Here is a 10,287-nt window from a genome sequence, read left to right as displayed (position 1 = left end):
GGACTGGCCTGGCGTTAGCACAGGGATCTGACAGCCTGCTGGCTGTCATCCTGGAGATCCTGAGAAACTTGTCTGTTCGTGTTGCTCTCATTTTTGGAGGCTTGTTTTTCTGTTTTTTTTTTAAAAAAAGGAAAGAAAGAAAAAAACAAAAACAAAACAAAAACAAACAAACAATCCAGGGGTCAATTTATTCTCCTACCCCCCTCTTCCCCCTCTTCTACCCCCCTCTTCCCCCTCAACCAACCCACCCCCCCAAAAACACACCTAAGCCAGAAACACCTCCCATCAGCGCCACCCTCCCACTCCAACCCCCACCCCCCCAATCCCAAACATAACCATAAAAAAAGGTAAAAACAAGGTCTACGGCAGAATGGCTTATACTCCTCACAGTCATTAGGGGGCGCCAGAGCCCCTGGGAACTACTGAGGTGCGGTTGGCGGTCTTGCGGCTGGTCTTGCGTCCAGTCTGGGTGATCTTGGCGGCCGGGGGTCTCCGAGCGACGGGCTGGCGCCTCCCTTTGGGGCCCCTGCGCTTCTCCTTGGGCCCCGGTCGGCCCCTCCCGGCCCCCACGGGTCACTTTTTACGCGAGTGCAGCGTGTCCTGGAACTTGGTGCTGGTGTAGCGGACGTGGAAACCCTTCTTGTTGATGGTGTCGTCAGAGCGGAACTTGATGACGATCGAGTCGCCGGCAGAGTAGATCTCCTCAGGAGGCTGTGTGTGTATGAGAGAGAGAGAGAGAGAGAGAGAGAGAGAGAACAAGAAGAAGCAAAAATGGACAGACAGAGTGTGGAGAAATGAAGAGAAAAACAGACAGAGAAGAAAAAATTCTATCAGTATATTGTTACATGGTTACATTGCAGTAAATGTTGTTATATTATGAAATGCCTTAGTTGCTTAAATTATCTTTGACTATATCTCTATCAGGCTTATAAATGGGAGCCACTGAATCTAGTCAAGGTTGACTTTGGACATTTGTCATCCTTCTCCTTGCTGCAATACACCCTACTTGACTGGGAGTTCCTCAACCCCAAGCACTCCATTTATGAGCGCCTGATGTTTGATCCAACTGTACATGAGCACGTGGACGTCACTTGTGTGAATGTAGAAAGCCTCCGTCCATTCGCCAGCATCCAGTACGGGCTGCACAGAGCGATATGCCAGGACACAGACGCGAGCGAGAGGAAGGGCATCTGCTCTGACGTGGCGTCGTGCGGCTTCAGTACGGCTTAGTGTGTGTACACACCGGCCAGTCTTACGCCCTGCCCCTTGGCCGCACTTCTCGCTTCGGTGCTCAGCAGGGGTTTTCCCAACAGGAGCGCTAATGGAGGGATCAGTCCCTTCATTACCGTGGACATTACTGGCCGCTTCGGAGCCTGCCACGACCGATTTGCTGCGGCTGGGCTTCGGGGGAAATAAGCGGAGGCGGCTGGTGAGCTGAAGCGGAATGGAACTAAGCTGCTGCTCCTGGAGTGGGAATGGATGCCACGGCAGTGTGGAGTCCGACTCCCCGTGTCTTCCGTGTGTGTGTGTGTGTGTGTGTGTGTGTGTGTGTGTGCAGCACCATTTTCTCCACTTGACCACAGACAGGGGGAATTAGGGATACCAGGGTCAGTGCTCATTACTGGCCCAAGACAGGAGTGTCCCATTCCCAGCATCACATCAATTTCATCTGTGCATCAAAGTCTGAATGAGGCTCAAAGGTCATAGAACAAAGCCACGGTACTCTGTTTCCACGGCAACTCCTAGCTCCCTCAAAGTAGTGTGTTAAATTCTGATACAATACCCTTCATGTTGAATTTAGTCTTTTATTTCTGGCAGTCCTTCAGCTGTCCATTCTGTGTCTGCACTGGTTTTGGACACAATCCTGGCCTTTCCTAGCCAATCGACAAATTCCAGCCAATCGACATATTACTTCATCCGCAAGACAAGAAGGGGTTCAATTTGATTGTCTGATGAGCTCAAACATCAACAACCTTCTGTGTTTAAGGATTGTATACAGGTAAAGGCCTGTGAGGGTTACTCCCTACAAACACCCTGCAATTCCCTTTTGTAAGGTTAGCTCCGCTTTTTCATGTGGGATTAGTTTGAATTTAGGTCGCCGTCAGATGGATTACAAGATGTGGAATAATCGTGCAACACCTGCAAGTCTGCCGGCCGCCCCACTGACCCGCTTGTGCTAATGAAGAGCTCTCAAAGATCTGATTTATTCTCAGGAACAGGCTGGCTGGCAAAATAATGGACCCATATTGTTCTTATCTCTGGCTAATTAACAAGCGAGTCTCTAAGAGACCGACCGACCAACCGACTAATGCACTTCCTCACTTCAGACAGGAATGTTAATGGGTTTCTGGGTTTCTTGGCAAATGGGTTTCTTGGTTTTACGTACGCACATTGAGGAAAAAAACACCTAAAGTAAGTGGATGCTCGGGGGCGCTGTGGCACAACTGGTGACAGCGCCGGTACCTCATTCGGGTCCAAGTGCCCATGGAGACCCGGTTTCAGGTCAGGCCTGGGTCCTTTCCTGGTCCCACCCTATCTCTGCCTCCCACTGACTTCCTATCAGTCTTTCAATATCACATTAAAGGTAAACAAAGCCCCAAAACTATACATTAAGCAGATGGATTCCCCAAAACTATACATTAAGCAGATGGATTCGCACAGTGGGTATGAGTAAAGGAATATGGTAAAGAGTGTCAATTATAATGCTCCAAGTACTTCATTTGGGAATCTCCTTTTTACTCTTGCATCTTGGGATGTTCAACTGTGTGTCGCTCTTTACTTTGTTTCCATGGGTTTGTTGACGCCAGTCTTACCCCTGATCCACAGTACCGGCCCAGTCTTGGGGATTTGGTGTCAGGCCCATCAAAGAGCTCCATGTAGTCGTAGCCGCAGTCAGCTTCCTCTTCGATCTCGAACGTTTGGAAAATGAGCTCAACGCCGTAGCCCTTCTCTGCCGAGATGGTCCACTGACAGTCTGACGCCCCAGGGTAGTTATTGTCCCCAAACTGGGCGTGGGAGTACAGGTCTTTAGTCTTCACTTCTGCCTTCAGATGACCGCCACATTCTGTACACACACATACACACACACACACACGCACACAGAAACAAAAGTCAAAATGTTTGAAGCTGTATCACATTACATGTGGTTAGCATCACATTGCAGGTGGTTATTACAGTGTAATAAAGTAATAAAGTGGACATGTTAATGCATTCTAATACTTGTTACTAACCCTAATCCTCTTCCTTACGCTAACCTTAACCTTACGTCCAGTAAGAAACTTTAGGCATACCACAATAATTGTAGGCATACTGGACAAAATGCTGTAAAGCAAGGATGCTTCCATTATTGTTTTTTACAGAAAGTTCAATGAATAAAACAAGATAATAATAACTGCAAAATGCCTAAGACTTTTGCACAATACCATCTTGTAAAAATGTGCTTTTATATCAAAATGACTCGCCTGTTAGGCACCTGGCACTAAAGACATGTATTGTAAAGTGTGGTAAAACATTTCGTTGGTTTCAATGAATATAAATAAAAACATCAAAAAATATAGCAAGACACCACAAAGCACCGGCCAATATATACACTGTGGACAAGGCCATGTAAATAAGCAGGCAGTGTGTGGCCTTCAGCTCTCACCAGCATGAAAAATGAAACGACCACACAACTCAAAGGTAGACCCTGGCCCTAATCCTAATCCCCACTGTTAGAGAAACTTAATGCTGTAAGCACATTGCATAACCCAACCCCGGACCAAACGAGAATAACAATTGCTGAGCCGTGAAATTACAGGGGAAAAAACGAAAAAAAAAAAAAAAAAAAAACGAGCCGTGCCGGACGCTGTGAGCTCGACCGTCCCAGCAGGCAGCTAAAGCCCGGTCACAGAGGGCAGGCAGGAGGCTGGTCAGTGTCTGCTGCCGTTCCTGTGGGCTTTGGCACGTGGGCCAGTGTCCTGGCACAACCCCCCCCTGCACTGCCCCGCGCTGGTCTCGCTGGACCAAGCCCTGTCCACACTTTCAACTCTCACTCCTTTTTTAATCCTTTTGTCTCTTTTAGTCAGTCAGTCCTCCTCATTGGAGTCTCTGTCTGATAATCTGGTCACAGCGTTTCACACGGGCAATATAGGATGAGATTTATGGAGGACTTTAAAGAGTTTTTTAGATGACTACACACGCAGCCACATTCACATGCCCTGTGCTCTCTAATCCTACTTTCCCTTCATTTTACTTTCTCTCTCTAGATCACTCATCCTCTGTGTCTTTTCATCCTCCTCTCTCTTCCTCTTTGTCTTTCTCTCTCTCTCTCACACACACACACACACACACACACACACACACACACACACACACACACACACACACACACACACACACAGACACACACACACACACAGACACACACAGACACACACACACACACACAGACACACACACACACACACAGACACACACACAATCGTTTTCATCCTGGGATTTGCACCTGCAGTGTGTGAGGCCTCGAAGCCCTTCTTCTGCACGGAGTTGTCGGAGAAGAAGCGGATGAACATCTTGTTGGCGCTGGACACGATGGGCGGCGGCTTCTTGGTGCCACAGTAGCGTCCAAGGCTGGGCGCCTTCCCGTCACGCCCGTCGTAAATCTCGATGTGGTCGTAGGCGCACTCCACGTGCGGCTCCATGTCGATCTCGTTGAACGCCTGTAACCAATCAATCAATGAAATCATTAAGGTGGCCCAGCGGGAGGAAATTGGGGTTTGTTGCCTGGGTGTCGACCAGGCGAGCAGGATGTGGTTTTTGTTATGTGAAACACATGGCGAGCCAGCCATCGCATTATCTAAACAGCATCGTCTAAAACCATGCCTTCAGGCGTTTCAACAAGCCGAGACATTTTACAATAATCAGGGTTTCAAAAAATAAAATAAAAAATGCAAATATCTATTGTGTGCTAAGCACAGTCATGGATGACTGCGGTATATTCAGAGTTGACGTATGAAATAGATGGGCTCATGCTTTAACAATAACAAATAAGGCTATAATGGGAAACATCACATAATGGAGTTTATACCCGCAAACATTTGCTGACACTGCTCTGAAAATAATCAGACCTGACAATACAGCACACACATTCTCACACACACACACACGCACACACACACACACATATGCGCACACACACATACACACACACGCGCACGCACGCACGTGCGCACACATACACACACACGCACGCACGCACGCACACACGCGCGCGCGCACACGCATGCACGCAAACACACGCACGGAAACACACACACACACACACACACACACACACACACGCACACATACACACACATACACACACACACACACACACACATGAACACACACATGCGTACACAAGATGTTAACGTCAGGATGGGAGAGGCACATACTATTTTGATGCGGTGTCCAGGGGTGGTGGACAGGGCCCAGGAGCACGCCTTCTTGCTGGGATATTTGTCTGGCCAGTTGGGGCTCGTGATAGTGCCGCTCACACTGTGCACGACGTGATCGCAGCCCGCTGCAAGAAAAACACATGCGCAGAGTCAACTTTCTCGCTCTCTCTTTCTTTTTGTCTTTCTCTCCCTCTTTCTCTCTCTCTTTTTCTCTCTTTCTTTCTGTCTCTCTCTCTCTCTCCCTCTCTCCCTCCCCCATCCTCCCGTCCCAGCGAGGCATGCTATTCAGACATCAGACGGCCAGCACGGCTGTTGGTTTTGGCATCCGGGTGGTGTGCACTTGCATACCCTGTCTGTCTCATCCCGCTCTCCTGGTCTCCATGTTATGTCTCCTCACACACTCACACACACACACTCATATGGGCACACACACACACACACACACACACACACACACACACACACACACACACACACACACACACACACACACAAACTCGCTATACACAACTGAGCTTTAGGAAAACATTTGAGTGTAGAAATAACTTGTTAGATCACAAAGCTGTTTGTGTGTGTGTGTGTGTATGTGTGTATGTGTGTGTGTGTGTATGTGTGTGTGTATGTGTGTGTGTGTGTGTGTGTGTGTGTGTGTGTGTGTGTGTGTGTGTGTGTGTGTGTGTGTAGGGGTTTGTGGCCCTCTCACCCTCTTTGCAGTCGTGCTTGTTCTCGTGCAGCACAAAGCCGCTGCGACACTGACAGCTGTAGCTGCCGTAGGTGTTCACACACTCGTGCTGGCAGCCCCCGTTCTCCTTGGAGCACTCGTCCTTGTCTGCAGGGACACACAACACACCACAGTGATGCCCCACACCAGACACACTCGCACGTGCGCGCACACACACACACACACACACACACACACACACACACACACACACACACACGTATAGAGCAGGTCCATATTTCCCATCTGTGTGATAATGACTTTAGAAGCCCTCTGGCATAATGGCAGTGTGCAAATTCCAACCACTCTCTAATCTAAAAATTTTTAGAAATGTTTAAGATATCTGTGTAGACTGACCACACTGACTGACAGACAGACAGACAGACAGACAGACAGTCTTAGTAGTGCTTAGTAGACAGACTGACAAGTTGTGTAAATAAATACAAGCGAATTTAGAACAAATCAGAAGATACGCTCCAGGACGACAGCACTATTCTGTGTTTAGCTGGACAACAACAACAAGGCACTCTCTGTTTATACAACCGTATATTCACCGTCTTTCAAACATATGCTCGCATAAACACACACTTGCACAAACACACACTCACAAACGCACCCTATAATCACTGTGCGGTCGGGAAAGACTCAAAAAGAAAGAACACACTCACAGACACACTCAAAAAGAAAGAAAAGAAGTCAGTGGAGAATTCCCATGGGGACGAACCTGCAAAGAACTGCGCTTTGAAGCCCTTCTTGGACACGGTGTTGTCCGACTTGAACTCGATGCGCATGATGTTGTACTGGGAGGTAATGGCCTCAGGCTTCTCAGCACCACAGAACTTCCCGTGGAGTCGCGAGTCTGCCGAGAGTCCGCTTCGTACCTCTACGTAGTCGTACTTACACACCTGACCAGAATACACACACACACATTCCATCTTAACAAAGCAACGAATGTCTGTGTAGTATAATGTATGACATGTTATTTATGGTAACATGCCACTCTAAAAACGAATGTGTTCATTCTGCTTCAGTTTTGATTTAATTTCAGTCTTAAAGATACACGCCAACTCTTTTGGAAATGAGCTTATTTGCCATCTATTCCAGAGTTACAGAGGATGCATGCCCTTCTCTTCTCTGTGCCTGCAATAACCCAGTGTGACACCGTTAGCCTAGCTTAGCATAACTCACTGGAAGTGGGTTAGACCAGTTAGCATATAGCTCTCTTTTAGCTATAGGCTAACTACATACTGCCAGTATGAACCACCCTCAGTGACGTGGGCACTATTATGGAACATCTCACCTCTTACCAAAAGTGAAGTGAAATATGTTTCGTTAAATACAGCCTCATCCACCTTACACCATTGCTACCTGTTTGTGATAGAAATGCAGGAACCGCCTGTGTGGCTCTGTTCATTTTGATCACTAAATGCCGTTTAAATGCTGGAAATCCAACACCCATCTCATCCTCCAGAGAGTGCCAAGCCCAACCAGTGAGACCGAATCAGACGACCCACCCCGCGCTCAACCAAAGCCCTAGTGCTCACGTCGTTGCCCTCCGTCTCGAAGAGGTCGAAGAGCAGGGTGATGCGGTACTGGGACGGGGCCACCAGCTGCCAGATGCAGTTCTTGTTGGGCGGGTACTCCTTGGGCCAGCCAGGGCTGGTGATGGAGCCATTCAGCTTGGTGATGTAACCTCCACAGGCAGCTGAGACCCACAAAGTAAACAAACAAACAAAACTTTTAACAAATGAGATAATGTACAGATACGGTATACAGATCATAACAGCACATCTCTATCTAGTCAAATGAAATGAAATCAGATTACCCGTAGTTGAATGACTTAACATCAGTGAACTTTACTCTTTGACTTGGAGGACCCATACTGTGGAGTCTACTCGCAACATCTGAATTACAACCAAGAATATAAAATGAAGCTCCAGTGTGCCAGTGATAATATGTTGACCTTTTTAAAGGTCAGTTTTTATTACAGAAAAAAAATCAAGATATTCATGTAGTATATGGCCCTGATAAGACTCTAGTCACTCTAAGACTGACTTCTCGTCTGACTTATAATACACATGCAGCCATGCCCACATGCTAGAGCCCTGAAAATACTACTCTACTAGTTTAGTGTCATACTATACAGTCACTCTTGTGGAAACACCGACATTGTCTTTTATAAAAAAAACTGTGAAAAAATGCTTTCTTTTGTTATGTGTCAGCTCTGTGTGTTATGTTTTATTCTGAATGGACCCTGATTCTGGCAGTAAAGATAAACTGACTGACTGTGTGAGTGCAAGTCCTGGGAACATCACCGGGACTTTGTGGAGAGGAAGTATATAAAAGCACAAACTGGAGCACACTTAAACTGGAGAGGAAGACTATGGGGGGGGGGGGCGTCTAACTCCCTCGCAGTTAGTGTCCTCTGGGGCTCACCTTCACAGCTGCGTTTGTCCGAGGCTAGCTCGTAGCCCGCGTCGCAAGCGCACTTGTAGCTTCCCAGCGTGTTGACACAGCGCTGCTCACAGCGGCCGTTGTCAGGCCTCGAACACTCGTCCATCTCTACACAAAGAAACAAATAAACAAAAATACATAACAGCAACCGATGAGTCGCCCTCTCCTGGCAATTTGACGTCAAAGTCATCAGAGCAGTTTTCAATAATATTTACGCCTGATTGTATCAATGTGTTCCCAAAACTGAACAAGTCACAGAAGGTTCATTCTGATGACACTTTTGTAGAAAATAACAGCTGGAAAAGACGTAAACAAACAATGAGTCAGCCTCGCTTGCTAACAGCAACGCAACCTTTGACATCTGACCTTTAAAGAAGTTGGCGGCAAAGCCGGCCTTGTTGACGGAGCCGTCTGACACAAACTTCATCCACAGCTGGTTGGAGCTGGTCTTGAGGTCGTCCGGCTTGTCGTAGCCGCAGAAGCGGCCGAGTAGAGGACTGCTCTCTGAGTTGCCATCGCGCACCTCCAGGTAGTCATAGGCACAGCTGTCGTGCCTCTCGATCTAGAGGAGCAGGGACGGGAGTGGGAGTGGGTGATGGTAAGAGAGAGAGGGAGAGGATGAGAGAGAGCAAGAAAGAGAGACAGAAAAACAGATGTAGAGATGAAAACAGACAGAGATAAAAAACTCTGAAAAAAGAGATTAAATCTCTATAATGTCTTTATTTTTTATACTTCATGACTGAAAGGATGAGGAAATATAAATACATAATAATAATAAAACAGGTTATGAAGAACACCCTTTTTCCTCAACCTTTATTGTATCTGTTGAGATGTACAGTCTACTCTAAGGCATCTCATCTTGGTCAATAAAATTATTTGGACAACTGTCCTTGAGGCCACTTACATGAAACCACCATGATACATTTTCAAGACACTACTAAAACAAAGCCATTGGCTGTCCTACGGCAGAAGTTCAGACTATGGAAGTCAGTTTGTCGAACACACACATCTTGAATCGCTTATGTGGTGATTGGTTTAAACTCATCAACCCCACATGTACATGTGGTTATATATATATATATATATATATATATGATATGCCTCACACACACACACACAACTATTTTTGCCAGCTGAGAACCAACCAACCACAGGAACAGATGCAGATGTGAGGCTTTGTACTGAGGCAGCTGGAACGCAGGCTACACTCTCATAATCACTCTTCATCTAATTCCCTCTCTCATCTAGAGTCCCTTCTCTCTCTCTCTCTCTCTCTCACTCTCTCTCTCTCTCTCTTTCTCTCTGGTCAAATACATTGCACTTGTTCCAGCACTAGATCTCTCCCATTGCGGGTTCGTTCGTGTGTACTGTGCTCTCTTAACACACTACTATGCACGTTCACCAAATACAGAAATCCTTGCAGGGTTTATTCTCATTATGAACTTGTGCTTAAAATAACACACATCATAATCAGCTGCCAAGCCTCTCATGGTAGATTTAAACACCCTGTACCTGCCCCTATTTCTTCTGAAACACTCTACGTCAGGCTTATTTATAGCCCTTGCTGGGTATTTACTCACACTCTGTTACTCACACTTGCGGTCAGCTACACTCTTAAAATGAATGTGTTGTCCCTATCTGGACACAGAGATGTGTTAAAAAAACAACGCAAGTTGTGTTATTTTCAATACATAT

General features: G+C 46.8%; 1 protein-coding gene across 1 annotated transcript in view; it reads right to left on the bottom strand.

The window, feature by feature from the left end:
- Window positions 1-299: 299 nt before the first annotated feature.
- bmp1a (bone morphogenetic protein 1a) overlaps window positions 300-10,287 on the bottom strand; it is a 46,545-nt gene continuing 36,557 nt past the window's right edge. Inside the window, exons 12-20 of the mRNA XM_076270126.1 lie at window positions 8,959-9,154; window positions 8,575-8,700; window positions 7,683-7,843; window positions 6,863-7,043; window positions 6,121-6,246; window positions 5,415-5,542; window positions 4,484-4,697; window positions 2,814-3,064; window positions 300-711 (exon numbers count right to left, since the gene is read on the bottom strand). Of these exons, the coding sequence (XP_076126241.1) occupies window positions 574-711; window positions 2,814-3,064; window positions 4,484-4,697; window positions 5,415-5,542; window positions 6,121-6,246; window positions 6,863-7,043; window positions 7,683-7,843; window positions 8,575-8,700; window positions 8,959-9,154 (1,521 nt within the window). The 3' untranslated portion in view covers window positions 300-573. The remainder of the gene's footprint in view (window positions 712-2,813; window positions 3,065-4,483; window positions 4,698-5,414; window positions 5,543-6,120; window positions 6,247-6,862; window positions 7,044-7,682; window positions 7,844-8,574; window positions 8,701-8,958; window positions 9,155-10,287) is intronic.

The sequence above is a fragment of the Alosa pseudoharengus genome, unplaced genomic scaffold (genome assembly GCF_046254945.1).
Source record: "Alosa pseudoharengus isolate Yale_2024_CS ecotype anadromous, Long Island Sound unplaced genomic scaffold, YU_APseudo_1.1 YU_APseudo_1.1_scf_6, whole genome shotgun sequence".
NCBI classification, from domain to species: domain Eukaryota; kingdom Metazoa; phylum Chordata; class Actinopteri; order Clupeiformes; family Clupeidae; genus Alosa; species Alosa pseudoharengus.
This window is presented reverse-complemented; position numbering and strand designations above follow the sequence as displayed.